The sequence below is a fragment of the Varroa destructor genome, unplaced genomic scaffold (assembly GCF_002443255.2).
Source record: "Varroa destructor unplaced genomic scaffold, Vdes_3.0 BEIS01000002.1, whole genome shotgun sequence".
NCBI classification, from domain to species: domain Eukaryota; kingdom Metazoa; phylum Arthropoda; class Arachnida; order Mesostigmata; family Varroidae; genus Varroa; species Varroa destructor.
In genome coordinates this window covers 2,010,868-2,034,599 of record NW_019211455.1, presented here as the reverse complement: position 1 = coordinate 2,034,599, position 23,732 = coordinate 2,010,868, and the positions used below count along the sequence as shown (strand labels likewise).

General features: G+C 41.6%; 1 protein-coding gene and 1 long non-coding RNA gene across 11 annotated transcripts in view; one reads left to right on the top strand and one right to left on the bottom strand.

Moving 5' to 3' along the window:
* Positions 1-4,596: 4,596 nt before the first annotated feature.
* Positions 4,597-23,732, top strand: part of Calx (sodium/calcium exchanger 3) — a 94,253-nt gene continuing 75,117 nt past the window's right edge. For 3 of the 10 annotated variants that reach the window (XM_086981763.1, XM_086981758.1, XM_022791081.2), the window contains exons 1-3: positions 8,562-9,660; positions 21,818-21,918; positions 22,165-22,271. Coding sequence is in view for 2 of the 10 variants with exons in the window: in XM_086981762.1 (XP_086837888.1) it covers positions 11,577-11,801 (225 nt within the window). In the remaining 8 variants the exon portion in view is untranslated. Of the gene's footprint in view, positions 5,262-8,561; positions 9,661-10,007; positions 11,802-21,817; positions 21,919-22,164; positions 22,272-23,732 lie in introns of those variants that run through there. The other 7 variants (XM_086981753.1, XM_086981762.1, XM_086981754.1 and 4 more) reach the window with 7 other exon arrangements.
* LOC147757238 (uncharacterized) lies at positions 5,640-8,428 on the bottom strand. The gene is made up of 2 exons (XR_015322362.1): positions 8,308-8,428; positions 5,640-8,229 (listed from the first exon to the last, which is right to left on the bottom strand). It is a non-coding gene; the product is annotated as an uncharacterized LOC147757238 (long non-coding RNA).

The following is a 23,732-nucleotide window of genomic DNA, read 5'->3' as shown; positions in this document are numbered from 1 at the left end:
TTCTAGTTAACTGTTCTAAATAAATAGATTGTCTCCTTTCGTAAGGTCCGTTGAGATTCGTTTGCAGCTTGAAAGATTCGCTCCACGCCATTAGGCTTACTTGTCTTCTTGGGGTCTTGTTGCTCTCTTTCGGCATCGCTAACTCACAGAAGCTTGATCCGCCTCGTCAACTTACTCTCATGATACACTCTAACCGTGTTGTTAATATATAGAAAAAGAAAACCTATGGATAACACTTCCTCACATTTTCTTCTTTTCCTCAGTCCGTTTTTTTTGAGTAGCAAGAAACCGCATTCCGCATCAAGTTACCACAACTCTTATTCGCAGCAGTTCCACGGAAATGTCACGGATTATTCAAATATTTGCGTTTTTTTTTTCATTACTTCACCTTATTGTTGAAACAAGAACACGTAAAATACACATCGACTGTTTTTCATTCTTCGGTAGAATCTAAACATTGACAGAAGTCTTCTGCAATTTTCTGAAGCATCTGCAACGATAATCTAAAGCAATGGTAGTTATTTAGTTCTAAAGACTGTACATTCTAGACTAATAACGCGTCATTGTCTAAGTCTAACGAATCAAATTGTTACCCCACTAACGGCTGAACCTGAATCAGGCCTTAGAACAATTCCTATGTACGCTAAGCGACCGTTTTACATTGGAACCTTCGAGGGATGCCGTACAATCCGTCTGGTCAACAGCACAGTCATTTTAATTTGGTCTTGAAAGAGTACGATTAGTTCTATAAAATCTACATAACTACTGCACTTCCTGTTTACGGTAGACCTTCTAGAAGGCCAAACTATCGTCTGTGCTTGCCGTCAATATCTAGAGATAAATTCTAGTATCTGGCTCATGAACATCGAGAAATCGCTAGGCTTTCTAACGTATCGACCGCTTCATGGTGGCGAATTCTGTAGCTTGGAATGTATGATAGAAAGTCGAAAGTTATACTTGTGAGGAACTGCAATTTCCACAAGTACCAGCTATTCTGTACATGTGTCACAATGCTGTACATCAAGGTTTAAACTGAACTAACCGTAAAACAACGTTCAACCGTTTTAGCCCTGAAAAGCTCAAACGTATTTGCCTATATGTTTAAATAATCATTATTATTTATGAGCGATAGCAATTACGCTGGTTAATGCTCCATCCATATTTCTTTGTGGCTGAAACTCTCGTTGCTCATTGTACAAAATCCATATCTGGAAACTAGGCTAGATCTGTTTTTTTATAGGGAACATTCTTGGCTGACCTGATTGCTCTGAAACATTAAAAACACCCAATGAGGGATGTCCTACGACCGGTCGCACCTTATGGCCTGCTTATTGTCAGCAAGTATGAAATGTAATATGCCTACCAGCTAGCTCATTAATGAAATCAATGGTGCGGCCATTTTAGAAAAATGTCACAGCAATTGAAAAAAGCCGCTATTAGATCGACTCGACCCGACTATTTGGGTATTAAATGCGGCGCCAGAACTACAAGCGTCTTATTGTAACCCATCAACTTCTATCACCCGACAGAAGCGCTCGAGAAGGCAGCTGGGAAAAAATTTCCACTGGCGTAACCATAATCTGTAATAATAATAATAATTAAATCATAGTGATGTATCGCACGTCGTTGTGTGAATAATTTGTGATAGCTAGCTATCAATGGTGCCTCGGAACAAAAAAAAACGGGTTAAGTGTTTTTACTATTAGCATATCAACGTGAAGAAAAAATATCGAAGATATTTCTTAAAATGGCTAGGTAAAAAAACATTTGTTACAATGGAGTGATCTACAAATCTTAGTTCGAAATCAAATTTTACCTAGATGGTATCTGAAGATTCACAGTAAAATGGCGTTGGGTAAGCATCGAATATTTAAAGTAGCTCTGCAAGTTGGAATGGCAAAACATTTACCGGACAAAAGAACTCTCCGAATACTTGCTTCACTATAACTTGCCCGTTTGGATTTGTCTCTCTTATGCTTGACATTTGTTTTCTATCCTTGGTTGGGTCCTTGGCTAGTTTAAGGTCATTTTCTGGATTATAACCTTGTTCACATATGGCGTAATTTTTTATTGCGTAGACTATTGGAATAGTAGCACAGCGGTGCCCTCAGTAAATTATTTTGAAATCATAGCTTATTAGGTGCGCACCATTTCGAAAGCCTTAGAGGAGATGCTTTTCAAAACCAGCCGTTCCGTGATAGGGGCCAATCGCCATTGTTTCAAGTTGTGCCAGTGATACGTGCATAGTTCGGAATATAGAACATCATATATGGGGCCTTCGTTAATAACATAAAATTCTGCTAAAGATCGAAAAGCCGTATATACCTAATCAGAGGTAAGAAGGACGCCGGCGTTAATTGAAAGTTTTTGTTTAAACCAGGCTTCTAAAGAAAAGTCATAACGATAAAGAGTTATTATACCGCAGATAGATGGCCTACTCCGTTACAGACAACTTTTGCTGACAGTCGTCGACGTGACGATCGCCAACTTTCGATGGAACGCACCCTATGAAAACCGGTTCGTTGTAAATTCATTATGTATTGACATAAAAGAATTGTTGGCAGAAGAGCCCCGCCGCCCCAGTATCTTATTTTTAATGCTTGTGTAGTTAGCTTAATTTTTACCTCAGTCAGTTGCAGGCAGGCTTCACGAAAAGGTTTTTGCTCTCGATTGGCCCAAAGCTTGATATGGCTAACAACTCTTCAAAGGCGCAAAGCGTCATGCAAAAATATCATCTCATGTAATATGCCAATCTCGCCGTATAGAGTGGTATGGTATAAGCCATAATATAAAAAAATCACTACCCAATAACTCTATATCATTATACAAATCGTCCATAGGTCGGCTAACGATTATAGCCCCTTTTTGTTTTTTTGCTAGGCTTAACGATGCCTATAACGAGAGCTTTTCCGCAGCCATAAATGTACGGACACGAGTTAATGAAAACTTCATATTAGCTTAAGAGAACGAGCCATGTGGGACCACCTTCGACGGTAGGCTACACCGAAAAACCTGTATTATCCACTTATTACTCTGCAGCATACCACTCGAGATATTCGATATTATCCGAAAAACAATAACAGATATTGCTTTCTTGTACATACCTAAATACCATGTTATTACCAGAAGGATTAACGTACAATCAATGTACGCATTTGTGATATCATCTACTATGTTTCTCCTTGTATTATACGATACATATTACATCCAATAGACAAATAAACAAAGCAAATGTCTGTCGACTCGTGCTTCGCGTCGTGACGATGACTCCGATGTTTATACTCTATTTTTCAGCTTCAATGTTTTTAAATGTAGTAGCAGGACGACTTTTTAAACGACCGTCCCAAGTAACGTATATATACTTATATATGTCAAGCACAAACAATGATTCTAGGACATCCAGAGGTCTTGCAGTGAGGATTGACATTTCCTATTATTACATTACTTTAGGATTATTTTTGGAACCAGACACGTTATCGCTGTGATTGACGTAAAACAGTACCAGGCTTATACGGCCTAGTAAGTTATTTTTTGATTTCAAGGCGACTTAAAGGTAGGTAAGATTCTATTTTTCAATAAAATACAGTTTGTTTACGTAATCGTGAGCTTATTTAAAAGGTGTTGAAATGCGGTAATGGTACGACGATGCAGAGCTCTATAAGTAAACGAACTTCTCAGAAACCCCGTCATGTCTTTTCATGAGGATCCACTGGGTTTCTATAATAATATTAACAGTCGAAGTGGACTTCATCAACACAAAATACTCTAAGGATTGTCTTAAGAGAAAGGATTCTCCTTGACGGGCAGGTTAGAAGAACATTTATGAATAGAAAGATGGACTTCGATCTAACGATCTAAAAGACGAAGGACGAATCTAAAAGATTCGAGGTCAACAAGTTTTATCAACAGTTAGCGACGCGTAGCTAGTCTACAATAACCTCACGAAGGACACTTTGTAATACAAGCAAATGCTTTAAGTCAAATTATGGTAACGAACATGGCGTTGCAAGCTGTTATATAAGCTAAATAAGTAGTCCAAGTGTTTCATGTAAAAGTATATTCTATGGAATGGTTATTAAATTTAGGTCCTGAAATAAGTTTAGCGAACTTACTTTCAGATTAATCGCTATCCCAGTAGACTTTGATACGCCTAAATTATATAGAAGAATAAAGGGAATTTTTTAAAATTGCAAATCTGCCTGTATTAAGAATTATATTAGAAACGAAAAACCCGGTTTATTTGAAATATACTGCTATATTAAAGAAATACTCTTTCTCTCGGTGTCTATACCTTGGCATCTGTCCTTACGTTCAGGTATACGTGAATTGTCTGAACAATAAAATAATAAAGGATTGTCTCTTGACGGATACTCTTAAAAGGGTTTATATATACATGAAACCTCATATGTGGCCCAATGAGTGCGAGAGTTGTTTTTGCGTGCGGTGATGCCTTCTTGTGACTAGGTTAGCTTCGACATGCGGTACATTTGCATTGCACGTATAAATGTCGTTCTTTCAACGATCAGCTTGAATATTCGACATACATGTGATACATATTCTCTACATCGTTTCTCGAAGCCAATAAGTAGGTACATGTATATACATACGTTGTCCTTTTAACAGGTGGCGTCTTGAATGGCTGCTGGCCTCAGCGGTGTGGGTTTTTTTTTGTTCCTCCGTCCTTCCAGTTTTTCATGCACCGGTAGTTGTTATTGGCTTTAAAAGTAAGCACGTTTGTACAGGTATTTTGACAACCTATATATCAGCGAGCAAGCACGGGTGGGTCGTGCGAGCTCTCTTCCTTAGCTCAGTGACTCTGAAGGGCGGATTGTGTTGTCGAAACAATCTAGAACATAGTGGTTCGTTTTGGTTGATTGGGTTATCGGCAATGTATAGTTGTAGTTGATAGCCGTCTGAAAGCACCTCGGAAATAAACCTCATTGAGAATGCGTTCGATGGTGGCGAGTGTTAAAGTTTGCGCTAACGTGTATCGTCAGACTGAAGCACCTAGCTGCCAAGAATTGAATGCGAACTCGAGTAGCTGAATACCGATTAGTTATTAATTCGCCTTCAAAGATCACACTAAGAGCGACGTTAAACCAAGTGCGGGCGAAGTGCAGCTGAGTAACCTCAAGATAGACTTCGTTTAGCTGCAGTAAGAAAATGGAAAAATAACGAAAGGACCCAAAATTCGATGTAGCAGAGATGCATTGCAAGTTCAAAAAGAAATTGCCTTTATGCCCGGAAAATCGAACACAGAGGTAAGTTTTGAATTATGCTAACTTGAAAACTGCTCGTAACGTTACAATAAATTACTTTTTTTCTATGAAGGTTCGCCATTCACGTTCGAGTAACGGATGAAACTTCGAAATCACCTTCTGGATGAGACTACGGCTACTACCGCGTCAGTAAATTATATCTCAAAGTGTTCTTCGACAGACTTGGATATCTGCGATTATATGCCTCTTTTTAGGCCGACCCAAATCGACGTAATATACTTGTGTATGCGTTTTTTCCAAAAAAAACATCTGTGTCCCTTATACAGGGTAGATCTGTGAAGCGTACTTTTTAAGATCAAATCGTTCTCCGAAATATGGTTGAATTCCATCAATACTCAGATATTTCACAATGCTGAAGTGTAAAAGTTTTATTATTAGTATCTTGGACGATTTAACGAAACAATATGAGTGGCGGCGTCTCACTTCATCCATTGCAAATAACGACCGCGGGCATTGTCAATGGTTTATTCGTTTAACGCGTAACCTTCCGGTCTATACTCCAACGGCATCGTACTATCACATTTTAGAAAAGATCGATTTGTTATTATCGTCTGCTGAGTGTTGCAGTCGCAGGATAGATGGAGCGCGTGATAAACATCCATAAGATTTCAGCTTAAGCGTTAACAGAAGTTCAGCTGTTATGTTCAGATGCTTCGAGTTTCTACCTTGAAAAAGTAGACTTCTACTTAGATACAAAGAAGTACGTTTCGCCAGGATAAATATAATTTTATTCCCGACCTGGCATACATTCATGACTAATCCACCATCGTACCATATGTATCGGCCATTGGTGCTGGGAGCTTTTGAGGCTTACCCAAAAAAACAACATTCATGTACGACAGCATATGGCTCGCACTAACCAGCAAAAAAGAACCGTTATCTCAATCGAAGTAGCCAGGCTTTGTAATGTGCTTTGTGTCACAAATCACTATATTTCAATCTGAGTGTGACAATGCTGGATACAAGTATTTTCGATAAATAAAAGGAAACTTCAGGCATGAAACTAGCGCTGGGATATATCTTGCTTTGTGTATCGATAGGCGAAAAGCAAACAAAAAAACAGAACAGAAAAACATTTGCTGTTTTTAGGCACATTTTTTTTAAAATTGCCTTTAAATTATTTAAATTGAGATTTTCCTAGATTGTGGCGCGGCATAATTGTATGAGAAAGGCATGAGGGTCGACAGTATGAGACAGAATGGTAAGATCTATTCATAACGGCTCAATAGTGGTTAAGTAATACGGTGGGTGTGGCTTTAGTACCAGCCAGCGACGAGGAACCGGAACTGCGAAATCCGTATAATATTGAATCCTTCAAACAGTAGACCACATCCTTTTCCCTAGCGTTCGTGAATTCCCTAATGTGTCTCGTTAGTACTTTCGGCAATCTCTGTTGGAAACCTAGAAACGTTTTAACATTTAGTTAGCTTAGGTACACGGACAAAAAATGTCAAATCCAAAGCTTTCATACTATAAACAAAATACGTTAAATGCTTCTAATTGTCTTCAGTTTATAGATACTGAATAGAAATATTTTACAGGTATAGTAATGAGTAAAATATATTTTAATAGAAAAGCTGGGTGCTTGTCTTCGATGGTACAGTGGTGTATGCATTCCGCCGAATCGCATGTAGCGAAGTAGAGGCATCGCGCATTACGGCCAACCTCATTTACGTTTTGAGATAGTATAAGAAAAATGTAAGATCTTCTATGATTAAGTTCATGTGAGCTGAATCTACACATCTGTCTGTTACTGACTGTCGGCTTTGAAGGTCGGATCGGCTATTACTTTGCCCTTTATCAGACCGGCTCTGGGACAAAATATCATACGAGTCATCAGCCTTTTAAGTTCACCTAAAAATGGTCACAGTTTACAAACTTATGTTTTTCTACTATATTACCTATATAGATACGTGTAGTGAAAAAATAAAGGATTATCATTGCGTATGAGACAATCGTCTTAGTGCAGTATCAACGTGGAGTTATTCAGGGTAACGCTATGCCACAATTTGTCACTCATTAAGTTTTGTGGGCCTTAAGAGAGTCATCTAGGTAGGTACAAAGTAACTGTAGACGGCAGGAATCTGTAGATAGCTAAGGTGCAAGGCAGAGAAATCGTCGATCGTATAAGAATCCCACAAAACTTTCCCTTGATACGAAAACAACGCTGGCACGCTTACTGTCATCGATAACATCTAAAGTGTTCATTGTTCACTCTGCAGAAAGCTTAAACTAAGCACTAATCTCTCATTGATACCCGTACCACTGTCGTCTGTTTCTGACAGCACTGGCTATTTCTGCGACTGCCATCAACGCAATGCCATAGCAAAACAAACCGGAAAAACAAAAACAGTTAAACTGGCTGGCTAACTATCTATCTTTACGGCAGGTTCACTCTGTTTCATCGGAATAGTCGGGCGAATAGTTAAGAGAAGCTTCTCGATCCATAGCTGGCGTCCAGAGTCGATCATCGTTTGATTTGTAACGCCTTCTATTTGTCGATGTATCCGTTTTTGTTTTACTGCTACTGTCCGCCAGTTCTGGTCGCTTGATGTTTAAATTACAAGCGAAAATTATCGGGGTAATGTCTTCGATTCGTAGGATCGAATCGCTGCGGTTCGCAAGGATGCGCTGGAGCTGCTGTCCGTCAAAGTAATTTTTTTCTTGTGTTCTGTTTTCGTTTAGGTTCGTTTGCCCCGGCATAAACGTGCATCTTGTGCCCACCAACTCATTCGCGCACGGCCACAGTCCACCTAATCTACACGAACCTAGCGTTTCACTCAAATAGGCATTTTTGCCTACTTGCGACGTTGTTGCTAACAACGATCGTTTACAGCGACCGCCAGCGAAGACCGGAACCGAAACGCATTCGCTGACCTCTTTTGCAGGCACCGCCGTTTACTTCCGCCGTTGCATCCAGATAACCGCTAGACGATTGGGCAGAAGACCTCTGGAAACCAATGAAATGGATTCACTAGACCCCTTGTTGTGATTGTCAGTCTAAATACTGCAACTGTTTACTCCTTACCTATACTAGCCAGAATAGCGCTTTTGAATTGCGGATCGTGATTGGCTGCCGCTACTCGGGGCTCTGCTCTGAGACATCAAGCGTCGTTCTCGCTTATTTCCATCCCATTGTCCGCTACCTGTCACTCCCAACTAACGGTTGCTTTTCGTTGTGTTTACCGGCCCTACTGTCACCGCTGCTAACGCTGACCCATCTGCCTCGATCGCCAACAGCAGCTTCATCTCTCATTTTATGACTACTGCTATTGTGCAGCTGTATTGCCACGAACGTTGGCCCTCCTATCGGCGGCGGTGATGACGCTGCGGCGGCAGCGTCTGTCACAGCAACACCACCGGCTATATATTCCCTGTGTCGGGTGCTTCAGCGTCATGGCAGTGACGGCGGCGGTAGTAGCAGCAACTGCAGTACCGATGCGTGGTGGGTGCGAGTTCATTCTCTTCCTCCCTTCCTCAATCCGGGCCCTTTCCCGTTCTGCGGGAAGAGGCTCAGGCGACGAGCTGTAAAGCCCCACAAGCCGGCAACAGGAACGTGGGATGTGAGACTGACAGCTGCGCCGCATCAACCACAGCCCAGCGCTATTATACGCCGGCTTTGATGCTAGCCAAAACGGACTCGCAATCATTGGAAAGTGACCGAAATCGCTCGATGATTAGCCGAACACCGTTACGTCAATGCGAGACCAGTGCAGTACGAACGAAAGCTTACGGGCGTTAGTCAGTTTGTCTATGCCACTGTAGACAGCTAGGTAGAAGGCGATAGGGCCATTAGCTAAAGCACAAAGCAATTTTACTGTGGCTGGCTGCGTGCGGCTCCCGCGACTAGGGAAATAGCGAGCCATTGTTAAGAATGTGAGCTGACGCTTGCTAAACCTCTTCGAGAGAATAATCGAGCAAAAAAAAATAAACAGAATAAATCGAAGCTGGTTATTGAATCAGTAAAGAAACAAGTGCAACCAACGGCAGCACTGAGGACCCTCGACTCAGGATAGAAACGTCACTGTTATGCCTACTCTATGTAGAATAGGGAAAAGTATCGAACAAATTAGGGCTACCGTCTGTACTAGCAAAACTGTAACAGGAAGTGTTAGAACTTTGCAATGCGTTGCAACGTACACATCGTTAATACCCCTACGAGTACATCTGTCTGAATACATAGACCACGTGGGTGGTTCGTATTTTTTGGATCGTTAAATGTAACTGTGCCAGATCCACTGATCATCTTGGCCAATGAAGAGGACTCGGGATACAATCAACAGTAGATAAAAAAAAAACGGGAGAAGCCGGCAAGTACGCTTCTGCGCTCCGCGGGGAAGTCCAGCAGCCTTGCCTAGCACCTTAAAGCTACAGACCGAAGGTGAGTTAATTACCACCTTACCGCAGTTCAACAAAGTGTCTCCGCATTTATGTATGCATGTGTTTTTTCTCAGGGTTAAACCAGGTGCTAATTACACATCGAGTTAGATACACGGCGAATAGAGAAAATTTCATGTCATAGTATTTCAAAGTTGCGCTTCGTGGTGGGTATAGTGGGTAGAACGAAAAACTTCACGATCAACGTGAGCTCTGCCAGTGTGTTCGATTAAACTCGCGAGCGGCATGTGGCGAAATAAAGCGAGAAAAAAGGACTATCCTGGGCCATTCCTGATTCAGGGTTGTACCTTTTGGCTTGTCTAGATGAAACTCGGACTTCGTACATTTCAGGCACACGGTTCCTCAGACCCATTATACGTTGCATGCTGACAAAGTCTCCCATTCGACTGACCGAAACAAGCGGAACAGGCTAAAGAGTTGTAAAACGCCACTTCACAGTGTAGTCTTCGTTTGCAGGCTTTTTTGGGCGCAGATGTCAGCGTGACGGTCGACCCGAATACATACGCGTGCCTGTTAGCCTTTGTGCTGGCGGTTTTGTGTCCCTGCCTGGTGCTCGACCACAACAGACACCATATGTTTGTCGCTAGAGTCGGTAGCGACGGTGGCGGCGGTTAAGAGAGGCCGCATAACTCTCCACTACAACAATTTGATCATTCAGTGAGCAGATTCTGAGAAGGCAGTGGTCTACCAGTTTACAGCACACGCCGCGTTGTATCGCATCACGGGCACGAACCACGGGCCTTTCGATTGCCGTCGCTGTTCTCATGGTCGACCGTTATTTTGTGCAAGTCGGTTTTCGGTCAACCTCTTGAAAAGTCCGAGTCCCGCGAAGAATTAACCATCGGATAATTTTGTAAGCGATGGCCGGACAGCAAAGCAGCTGAGCAAATAACCGATACATACAGTATGTCTGTTCATCACCAATGCTAAATCCCCTAAAGTTGCGCTTGTAAAGCTGAAGTTGTAAGTTATGCCTTGTCCTAAGCTATACCTAGACCTGTCTGCACTAGAGCAAGTAATCGTTCGTGCGGTGATTAGAAACGCACAGAGTACGACAGCAGACGGTGTGTAGTCAGACCTCGGCGGCTCTTTACTGCTGCATTTGGTGTGGTGATCTCCCTTAGCTTACGCTACCATCCTGTTCTCCGGCGCTGTCGCGTTCGCTGCTTTATCTGATCCTACGAGCCCAAGCCCTGGCGTCCAGGTCCCTCTGGTCATCGTCGCCGTCGTCCTTGTCAGGCCGGTGTTCGTCTCCACGTGATCTTCAGGTATATCCGGTGCGGTCCGGCAAGAACGGCATATAATGCGACCTGCGATTGTGACGATATGTATATGTTTCCGTTCGTAGCTTAGCGCCTGATAGCAGATATGCCGACTGTTACCAACTGTGTATGTCTAATATTGCTATCATAACAAAGTATCGCTACTTTTGTAGGACCAGGTAGACAGCTAAAAGCGAGAAAATCCGAAAGCCCCAAAGATGGCAAGCAGCCGCTACCGACAGGAAAACCAGCCGCAATAACTAACAACGTAGAGTTGAACGGTGGTGGCGCACTAACCCTAACATCAAAACTCGCGAAGACATCCCCTGGAACAGCGTGACTACTGTTTGCTGAGTCCACGTCTGGGCCTGATCGTTTGTTTGTCTCGATTGTTTTTTGCAATTGACTAGTCGCTGAGTTTCGTTCATTTATGACGACGCGTCATCGTGCAATTGCTATTGTGTAAATGAAAGATATCAAACAAAACGACGTAGGATGAAGAAGAGGAAAGGAAACCACTGGAAAATATCTAAGGTGCACATGTGAAATATAAAAGTTTTAAGAGAAACAAGGCCGCGTATACGAGATCGCGAAGGAAGAGCATGCGCTATAAAAAAGGACAAAGTGAATTTTGTGAATGAGCGAAGGTTCTGAAATCGGGCGCATCTCTAAGCCATTGCTATACCACCATCATGATCGGTATAATCGTTATCATCACCACCAGCATCGTTCAGTAAATACACCGGATAGCTCTCGGATTTTTCGTGTACAACCAATTATCACCACTACGACCATCTTGAACGTAAAACACAGGCAATCAGCGCGTCTCTCAGATCGATCGTTGAGAATTGGCCCCTTATCGGTACGTAGTACTTTATAGTGGCACATTTTCTATACCATTTAATCCAAAAGACAACAAAATGTTAGTCAACGTTTAGAATATATGGCCATGATATGACTGATTTGATAGAGAAAATTAGTGGTATTATCAAGGCTCATCTCAGTTGGTCATGGTAGTTACATGTGGTAATCGAAAAATCGTCGTTTGGCCATATAAACAACGACACACCAGATTACCTGATACTGGCCAACATTTCCTTATAGCTTTATCCTCGCTTCCTTGACGCAGTATCCACTCTGTTCTAAAGCTCGCGCGCCTTCTGGCTGCCCATCCCTCAGATATGCCCGTGCTGACAAAAGTTTGCAAGTCGTGAAACTAGGGACGCACGTCATGTACGGCTTGTCAATAATTGCAGGACGGTCAGCTGAATAGACAAAACAAACTGTGCGAATACCACTAACCTCTCAGCCAGAAGACTGTATATAGCCAATATGGAAATTGATGCCCTACAGTAAACACCTAAATGTGTAGTAATGTATAAAATGCTCTAGATACGGAAAATAATCAATTTATCGCGTGCAATCGATACCTGCTTTGGTAATGACCAGATGCACCTATGGGCTTATAGAAATATAGAGCGACCAGCCATGTAGATGAGGAGTCGCTCCTGTTTATTGCTAGCGTATTACGAAGGCACCTTATGAGTCTGGGAGCATGGGAGGTGTCTGACAATACTTTTTCGATTGAACGATACGTACCGTTACAGGGTAACGCAATGTGGGCCAGCTACGCTATCCACTGCTAAGTTTGACTGCCGCACGGTTGAAGGTTCCCATACCCGAAACGTCTTTAAAGCAAAAATGTATGAAGCACCCCCGACGTGATCAACTATACATCGCGTGTAAACAATAGTAATTCAAACCTACAATTTATGCACATACGGGTTTGAAAATAATTATTAGCCCCTCGCTGTGTTCATTCTTACATCTAATTATCGAAGGAGTCACAACAGTTCCTTTAGAATGTTTTAGGATAACATCTCTTAGGCAGTACGAGTCATGGCTCGAAGTTAGTATCATTTGAAAACTAGTGGGTAGTAGATGGGCACAATTCATGCGAATGCCCTTGCTCACACTTAAAATAGAGTGCCTTGAATATGAGCGAAATTTCTATAAAAATATATAATTTTATTACGGTATAGGCATAAATTCTGTCCAGGCTGATAAAAAAAAAGTCTACACTGTATCTAATCAAGGTGCCTTATCGGAAAAAGCCATCTGAAAACTATTTTATCGTGTTCGTTCTGGAACACTCGATGAATTACCATTTATATGAAGAAGTCTGGCTATAGAAAAAAGTCGATCTCTCAATAGACACAAAGGAGCCTACTCCACTGCATTTCCATCTGCAATATTCTATAGAAACACAATGAAATAGAGCCATTTTTGAAGCGGTCGATCACATATGACAAGAAGTGGATAATTATGTGCAAATAATGACAATAATAATAATAATCACTGACACCGAACAAGGTCGTGCTAAGTATCTGCTAAAACTAGGATGGAAACGTGAATTATAGGTTTCTGTTACCTGATTCGTATAGCAACTGTCAAAAAATAACAAAAAGCCATTGAGAAAATCGAGCGGAACAAAAAAGGCGGTGTCTTCCGTGACGATCACACCAGCCCATATACATCTTAAATTACGCGGCGAAACTTGCATAAGAAATTTTAATGGGCATCTGCTGACTAGCCCAAATATAGCCCCATTAGGGTATCGCCTGTTTCGGTCTCTGCAGAACTGCCTTAATGGTGTTAATTGAGTTTCAATGAAAAGACGCAAAGGCCCAGACACGACAGACGTTCTACAGTGGTGGGATCATGGTGTCCTCAGAAAAGTGGCAGGAGGCCACCGTACACACACATATATATTTCTAAGGCTAATATGATATTACGTGTTCATCCCAAGTTCGATTCAATCAGCTCATCCTTACTTCATGGCGGGGATCGGAAAATCTTTTTGAGAACCTATCCAGGTTATCGAGGCTGTCTGCTATTGTTCCTGCTGCGCCTGCTACTCTTGTAGTAATGAAAACACGACCTAAAGTCTTTCGACGTTTGCGTCTTACTCTCTGTTTTCTGCTTCTCAGGCTCGATAAGTATCAAACCAAGTCTGGTGCAGCTCTTGGTGCTGCATTCGTCAATGACAAAGATGCTGATCATAGCGATGATGATTACAATAACGACAGCCGATCTTTCATATATTTACACGCCATAATTAACCAATAGGTGAACCTGAGCACCGGGCTGCTCACTGAGATAGCGGTAAAGGACTCGAAAAATAAACTATCATTTCAACTACAAATATTGGGCTTATTATGACCTTCATAGGATTTCTGCATGTCTGAACTAGGACAAATGCGCCTACGCAAACCCCAATTCAACTGCAAGCGCGAATTTCTTTTTCCTATCAATCTTTTCGCGATTAGTACTTCTGCAGAATTGAACTACAAACGCACAAAAGTAGGGAGATAATCACTGCATCCCGTTATCGATATATTCTATATTCCCGATATAGTCTATCATTGTCTGCCTTTCGCATGGAAACAAACACGATTTTCTTAGAATGGCTGTTAGAAACAGAAGAGTCCTAGTTTAGCGGCAAAATGTATTGTGGGTCTTCTGAGAGCTCAAGAGTCATGCGTACATGTAAGTATATAGCTGATGCCAACTAAGCAAGGTTATATCCAAAAAAAGTAGTAAACACAAAACCTCGTGGGTTGTGTACAGGGACTCGTTATTCATTTCCTGTTTTTTGTCCGCTTTTTTCTATGGAAATGCCCATGTTACTCCAGGACGTAAGCCAAGGGCGGAAATTAGTTGGGAATAGACCTTTAGGTCTAACTGTTATCGTTACTGCCTCGATTTGCCGCCCATTGCTCTGCTGCGCCAATGATGTCCAACGAAGACCGCCGTCAATCAGTGACTTACGTATATTTATGCCATTAGCATTGGTCATGCAGCGATTCAGTTTACTTGTTTCTTGTCTTGTTCGCTTTTTCTCTGTAAGACGTTACGCGTCGCCTCAGGCGTTTGACGTATGTTAACACTCTACGGTCTTTTGATTACAAAATGAAAAAGAAAAAGAAGGGTTCGTTGCTCTTCTATCACGCATTTTATACATATATATATATATATATATATATATATAGGTCTTGTTGCCGCTTGTAGAACGCCCGTTGTTACCAGTAGGCGCCACGAGACAGAAAGCATTGTGGTATGCCTAGCCCGTGCGATTTATACCATAAGGTAATCTATTGTTTCAATATACAGTATACGTCCATATATAAACAGGAGGCCACTATCCCATAATTGGTAACGTTATACAGATCTTGAATGTAAAGGCAACGGTAGAACCGTAAGGAATAGATGCGCGCATATTTGCGTGGGCTTGGGCTTCTTAGCCTCAAATGGTCTTATGTAATATGCAATGGATGTTGATGAATGTCGGTATTAACGAACGTGTTACTGGATACGTATTTCTCACGTTACTATAATATACGGGACTCGATAAACAAGCTGGCGACCATCTCACAAGCCAGTTGCTTCGTCGAACACAAATAATGCCTTCGAATTTCGTTCAGATTAGCTCAACTTTAACTTGACTTTTCTATAGCTATATACCTACTGGAGTAAGCAAACAGCGAGAAATCATTGGATCTGATCAAGACGCCTCAAAGGAGCCCTTAACTGTTCCAAATATACAAACATATGACGGATAAATAGGCCTTCGTCATCGTTAGATGTCGACCCTGCTTCCGTCTTCTTCTTTTTCCTTTATCAACGCGGATACTTATTATATCAGCAATAGCTAGATCTTTTAGTTCACCATTTTCATGCTGCGATGACACATTTTCACCTCACGCTCGATGCTGTCTTAAAGGCCACCGTCTAGACATGTCGGCCAAACTCGGCTGAAGCTCTAGGGTCAGACGCCGAGTGGCTGCTCGTATAAACTGATCCAAACCTTGACGTCCAGCAATCGATTCGCTAGCCGAAGTCTCTATTCTATGCATATTTGTGGAAATGTCTCTCGCTTCGCCTGTATCCTTTGTCGTCGATCTATTTACGATCTCGTCAGAAAGGTATCTATCGCGCGTTTGTTGGGCGGTTGCCTAGAGCCGGGGCTGAGCAGCTAGGTCGCTAGTAATTCATGATAGGTCATCATGTATATCATATTGATAAATGATGCCCAGGTTCAGGGTTTAGATTGCTGAATCGGAAAAGAGAAAAAGGGGAACAGAGAGAAAAATAAATGGGAACACATAATCGATGATGCACATTGACGACCGAATGTCGGCCCTGTCGCTATCGTCGAGACCAATAGATGATTGGTTGCTGGTAAGCTTGAGTCAAGCGAGCAAACTCAAGTACATTGGTAAATGTACACGGTCGTGCATGACAACTTATATCTGTGCTGTACCTTCATATTTGATGAAGATTTTTGGTTGGAAACAAGACCTGTGCCTCGATGGGTCAGCAGGAACCCGTTCAATGCCTGCTGGTAATGTTCGGTGCTGATATTCTAGCGCCTTTGGAACACACTGGTCTAAAAGAAACTCACTTAAATAAAAACTCTTATACCATAAAAGCTGCTTACCCGATTCTCCCATTTTACGATCTTGGTGAAATTCGTATTTGTGTTCACTTTGTTTGGAAGGGGATAGCATTTTAAGGAACACAAATCCAACCAGTTAATAGAAAGTCAAACCTATTTTAGTAGCCATAAGTGTGACGCTAATGACTGGCCAATGGAACAATCGAATAAAAGTTCACTATGGAGAAGCGCACCTAAAAAACCTTAGACCACTCAGTCAGTCAAGTGACGGGGACGTGATCCATGAATAGTTAGCAAAAAGGACCTAAAATCTGAATTTTGTATATGCTTGAAACGGGGACACGACAGCATCTCCCAGCACAAATAAATCCTATCTAGCGAAGCAATAGAAGAACTAGTTTTCGAACCATAATCGTATTCGATTTGCCTTTGTAGTTAGTAACCATGTAAAGTAAACAAACTGAAAATTAGGCCTGGCAGTGGTAAAATAGCAAAGGCATATTTCCAAGCTTCCACGAATCTTCTAATCTTCTCCGGAACGATTTAACGTAATCAGCGACGCTCGAATGATTTGCTCAACTATCGATTTTTTTTGAGCTTCTAGGATAGGAAGCGTGCACTCTATTGAGCACCCTCAATTTGTTATGCAAACACATTTAATCTGTGAAGATCTATGGCATTTTCTCCTTTCGCTTAGGTAGTTTTTCTGTGCAACTCGAGCAACTTTATGGCTCTCGACGAGCAAACTTAATACATGAAGCACTTACCACTGTGTTATCATTTATCAAGTTGAAGGCAGCCAATAAAACCCATTCATGGACAACGTCGTCAAACTCCCTCAGGCACGTCCGTATAGAAAGTATTCTGCAAATAGATAACCCATAGCTTGTTTTCGTTTCACTGCGAGCTAATGGTTTAGCTTACCATAACTAACTCCTTATTGAATCAATACGGAAACATTTCCAGATCATTTGGATCGTCATACTTGTCCCATACAGCTCTGACAGAGAACGGGAATTGTCGTAAGGGAAAGGCTGACATTTTAAGTGAAGTAACGTGTAGAACAAGTATTACTGTTGCATTCTAACATTTAATTAGCATCAAATTGAAATAATCTACAATATTACGGTGGACTACACACTCTATAATTACAGAACATGAAAAAATCATCGGGTGACTATGTGTCGAATAGTAGAATCAATGTCATAATCTTTGGGTAAATGCACCACGTCGTTGTAACGTCAACGAAAATCAGCGAAAATGATCTAGAGTCGCATTAAGATTTGCCACCGCCGAATTCAGCCAATGGAGGCGTTCTAAAATGAATCGCTCTGAAAAGCAGCGACGCCAAACGGACGTATTTTTGCTCATTAATATAAAGCGCCCAAGGCAACGCGAGGTTAAGCCTTGCTCGATCAGCTTCAAAATCACTTCGTACTTCCCTGGCAATGTCATAAGAGTCTTCGTTGATGACACTAACTCGTCCTTGTTGCTTACTGTACTCAATGAGGCATCCTTTTGTTAACGTTTCCGTTTATCGTAGAAATAGGCTCAACAGCTTGGAATATATGTACAACAACGCGGTGGCTTTATGATGCTATTTTCAAAATGTTCATGAACGTAACCCATATATAAAAGCTAAACATTGTCAGTGTTAAATGCACATTACGCGCAAATGTGCCGCTAAACATGGGGCGGGGGGGCTTTGAAGTCAGCTCTGTTAGGCTGTACACAGCTTCCAGGCAGTATTCAGGCAGCTGGGCAACTGATGCGCGTAGCAACTGCAGTCGGTCCGCTTCGTTTGTATATGCTGCCCCTGGGCTTCTGTTCGTTCCATTCACGGTGGACTCTCTGCAAAACGAAGGTGTCGAAACCGTTATAGGGAGCTGTGTAAAAAAGAAAGGCTCGTAGCAAATGGGCTTAAATAGGGGTAAAACAAACAGGCCAGCTGGAGCCATTGGGCTCGACCTTTAATTTAATGGTTGTGAGGCGTTGTAAATCGTGCTTGGACAATTTTTACGAACGTCGCGATTGGGTCGATAATTGAGACAACTATTTAAGCTGCTGGATGTGGTCCGTGATATCACATTATTGCTCGTGTGTCAATAAGGATTATCATCGATGATTTGGCCTTAACACAATAAAATAGAAGAGTAATAGTGTTTTGAGAAGGCTAATACATATATATATATATATATATATGTATATATATGTATATATATATACGGGTCAGAAATTTAATGCTATAGGTGCTAATTAAATTTCAAAAGGGTTCTATGATACGGCTATATAATTTATTCGCATTTCGTAGAAGTTCTGTTGAAAGCTAAAGAAGCAAGCTGATCATCTCGTTTTCTAGCACGATTTCACCCGTCCCAATACCATATATTTTCAAGGGCAAAACGAAAGCAGGGGTCTAACTTTATACACAAAATAAGGTAAGCAAACCTCAGAGTAGAGCTCAGTTATACCTATATTCGTCAATTTCAATTAAGGCATCATACTTCTATACTCTTTATGCTACTTTAACAGCATTTTTGCTTTTGACGACTTTATATTCAGAAAACATCGTTCGAGCAAAGCAGTATTGTTGATATATACACTAAATTGCTGTTAATCGTAAATTGAAATCTACCATGGATACTCCAAATACCAAACGATAGTTGCACAGGGGAGTCAATCTGGACGGCTTTGAAGGACGGGGTACATATTGGTGGCGTTACTTGTCTTTTCTCTGGAAACAGTGTCTGAGCTATTCAAAAACCGGCGCCCATTTACGTACTAAAGGTTCACGCAAACCAATGATAGATATACCGCAATCTTTGATCTGCCTTACTTAAGAGCAAATAAATAAAAGAGACATCGGTTTCGAAGAGCCATAGCTATGGGCCCTTTCTAGAAATAGCATTTTCCCTCTAGTCTCAATGAGCACAAAATCAGTATTGCCCTTAAAACCAATGACTGTTCTGTATAATTGAGCTAATACAAAAGTGTCTCTAGCTAATCTCGCAATGGGATGATTTGTGATGCGCTTACTTTGGCCATATTGTAGAAGAGTCTTAGACCGGTTGTCTATAAGACCGGTTTTTCCAACGCTAACGTTAAGCAACATTTTGGCTCATATGTGTCCATGGCTTCACTTCCCCTATATACGTGTGTATATATGGGTGTGGGTGTGTATGTGTATGTGTATGATATGTTATGTTTTCTGTTGATATATATATATATATATATATGATAAATGTACAAATCGTATCAATAACTAGTGTAAGTTGCTCCATTTGTTCACGAACTATTTGTGTTCAGCCTGAAAAAATAACGAAAATACGATCAAGTATATTTATTTAATGATTTAACTTAAAAATATTAACTTGAAATTTTATTAACTGAATGATTGGTCATATTAATTAACATCTCAGCGGGATTTTTCCTAGTATATTGCATTACAATAGACAATTGTTTTTGCATTGAACGTTTCACTTTTCTCACCGCAAATGATCGGGGTGCTTACACAAGCAAACATTGCTTTATTGTTAATAATATAAGAATACTACTACTAACAATGGTGGAACGTTTGCCGTCCTCGAAAGCACATACCGTCGACTTATAATGCCATTCAACGTCCTGGTTCGCATACGAGTTAAGTTTCTTACTATTCCTGAAAAATTATTACTGAAGTGTTACCGTGATAGGGTCAGCGTGTGAACAGGAAGCATGCCATAAAGGCAGTACGCTATGAAACTCATCCTCGGAACAAGGAAAGTAGAGGCAAGCATTTATAGGATGGCTTCGTCTATAACTCATGTTAGAATGATCTGTTTGTTAGATTTCTTAGCACAAACGATAGCAGTCACATGGAGAACGATCTTTTGTACAAAGTGTCAACTACATTTATGACGAACCATTCGAACAGCTCAAAGTGAAGTACAAGGAAAAGCCACTCGTATGACCAATGCCAATACCCCTTTCAAGACAACGCTACGGTCCTAATACTGCCTTGTAGATTTGGATCTACTAGGTGTTTCAAGGTGTCAACGTGTATGTCGTACTCTACTTCATTTACAGATCCTTCGTCATTGGAGGTGTTGGCGAGCCTCTTCGTAATGGAGACTAGGTTAGATATAACTGAAATGAAAGAGTCTCTAAATAACAGCTATCCACGTAAAAATGAGGAAATTGCAAAAAAAAAACTCATGCGCCATTTAGCACCCGCGCACGTTAATGACAGCGTGAAAACGTATATATATATACGTTTACTTGGGAAATAATTTCGTCGTTTTAAGGAACAACACTAGCGCAATATTTATATTTAGTAGCCACGTACGTTTAACCTTTTTAAAGTCTCGTATTTTTATAGTTACTATGATGGTTATTTCTAATCGTTTCATGTATGGCGACGTATCAGGACTAGACACCAAAAGAAAACTCACCACTTCCTGTTCGTTGAACGACGTGACTTTGTGACTAAATGTATGCACTTTCGCTATCCGATCCGAACGTGAATACGGGAAAGGCCATAAACACTAGATGCGTCGATATAGTTTATAGATCATAAGTAGCAGCGTCGACGAAGGGTTCAGCGCGAACTTATTTAGGAACCGGGGCCATTTCCGCCGTCGTTGCCCCTATCACCCGCGACTGTTACTTGAACTACCTTGCAAGGGAGAACATTTCGTCAAGAGAACGCCGGCTGAAATGGCAGAACCTAAAATTGATCTTATTTTATCGGCACTCTACTACCGTGGGTGTGTGTGCGCTTCGAGATGATATCTGCGCCTTTAACAGCAGACTACTAAGAAGCTTGAGGTAGTGGTTATTCTAAATGGGACTGGCCGGAAAATTGCTGACACCTAATCAACCTTTACTAGTTTTGGCGTAACGTTTGCGTAAAGTAGACATACAGATTGACTCGTGCACGTTTATAAATACTACGCTTGAAGCCTTTAAGAGACTATAACGATACACTAATGTATTATTTATCCCTGCACCATCTATATCTCACATCACGATTAGCAATAATTAACGCATTAATAATAACGATAATAAAATAAAGACATAAACTTAATTCAAGTATATCTGTAATAGAATTGCTGAACCCTCTTATACCTTTGTTGCCTTCCTTGTTCGATGCACATCCCAAAAGATTTTCAACTTGATTAGCTCGGTGAGTCTTGTACTCCACAGATGAGTAAGTTAGTGATTTGTTATTCCATGCAGTTCACAAAAAAGCATCGTCGTATAAATTGTTTTCCCTTGTTTACCTAACATTTTCAGTTATAATCACCTCGTTAAACAAGGGCTCGCTTCCGCTAGGAACTACATAAGGTTATATATATATATATGTCTTGGTGCATAGCCATTGGCCCTTGCAACTATGTTGTGTAACAGGATTTCTTTGATTCGTTCTCGCATCTGCGTAGCATTGCTAACGGCGGCCTAAATAGTGTACTTTATCCCGGAACTTGATTGAATATCTGTGATATGGGACGACTTACGAAGCTGACACACCGTTGACGCGCAGGTAAGCTCCTTGATGCTCGAGGCTAAACCTCGATGGTTAATGGGAAGATGGTCAAGTGGTCAAATCATAGTTAGCAAGACCCACCATACTGGTAACTTTTGAACTGAGCATATTAATCTGAAAAGGGCAGTTAATAGCGCGAGACTATGAGAGAGATAAGACTTTGATAGAGGAACGCTAAATATGGCCAGTACTTTGTAACAGATTCGTGTCATTAAGGACAGATCTGCACTGATTGTTTTTCAGCTTTTATGGAATTTCCGTAAAAACATATTTTAGTGAGAATCGCAGGATCACTTTTATTAAGCCTACGTATGTAATATCGTATCGCGACGACTCAATCACCGACTCAGGTAAAGTTGCATTTCATTGCCTACTATTTGCTAGGTATGCTACTGATGACCTAACTTTTGTTCATGTTTGTTGAAAGTAGATATTTAATTTCCTAATAAATCTTCGTCATTATTGAAGAATAGTGATTGTCAGCGCTACCGCATTAACTGACGATACAGTGACTCGACAAGTCATTAATTTCCGTGAAACCGCTTTGTAGTAGAACTACCAGTTCCAGCTACGTAAATACTATCTTCTATAGTCACGCTATATCAGTTTAAAGGGTGCATACATATTTAAACAGTACTAGCAGCAGCAGGTATAAGAGATGGCGGAAGAAGAGAGCCAAGAGCCAGACGACACACGGCCGCACAGGCCATACTCGTTCTCGCGGGTCAGTGATCATATCAAACCGCAGTTTCACTATGATAGTACGTAGCATGCGCTATGCAAGCGGACAGGAGAAAAAATGGGAAAAAGAATTGGCAACGAAAAAACCTAGTTTGAACGTCGTTTGCTGTTTTTTTTTCCTACAAATGCCGCCTTAAAAGCCTCCCGTGATTTCGGCCATGGCAACTCTCGGTGACGACGCCAGCGGTGATAGTGGAGTTGATCGTTAATATTCACCCATCGCACTAACGGTAAATATCCATTGCCCTGTTGTGTGCGACATTTGGAATTAGATACGGCGCTGGAGACGAGAGCTCCGCAGCGGGAGCAGAACCAGCATCAGCGGTGACGACGACCTGCAGACAATTGGCAGGCCGTAAGTATTTGGTCTGCTTGCCGGAATGGCGTTGGCTGGCGCTTGTAGTTGGGTCCCGTACGAGGAACAGGCTGCTGGGCAGTCCTCTGTCTTACCTTGAGCATAGTTCTTACCGATCCTGATTAGGCCGCCGTTTCACCGCATGGTCCAGTTCGCGGTACGCCAAAAGAGGGCAACGGACAGCTCTTTGTCCTGTTTTGACTGTACATTGGCGCTGCCGTCACTAACGAGCATCGCCGCTCAGAGACACTCGATTGCAAAATAGGTCGCTCGCCTTGTGACCATGCTTCATCAGTTAACTGAGGCTGCTCGGCGACATTGGCAGCAGCCGGACATAATACAAACACTTCTACATACCCCTTTTGTAATTAATTCACTTGACTCAACAACCCGACCCAGAAGGTTGTTGCTGTAGTAGCAAAGATCTAAACAGTAAATGGTTTGCCAATGAAAAGGTGTGCTTCAGGGACTAGCCAACCAAGGAGCTAACACGAGCTTTCGCCTTCAGACAGGTCCTTTGAACATACACACGCGGTTTGGAATATAAAACAATAAAGATCTCGTCGTGAACTAGTCAAGGTTGGGCCTGAGCTGTACAGGTAGACAAGTTTGATCTTCAGGCGTGTAGTAAGGGGGAGCACCTTGGGACGGAAATAGTGCAGGACGTCATACCGACGACTGCGTTTATAGGCGCGAGACGTGGTACTCAATGTAA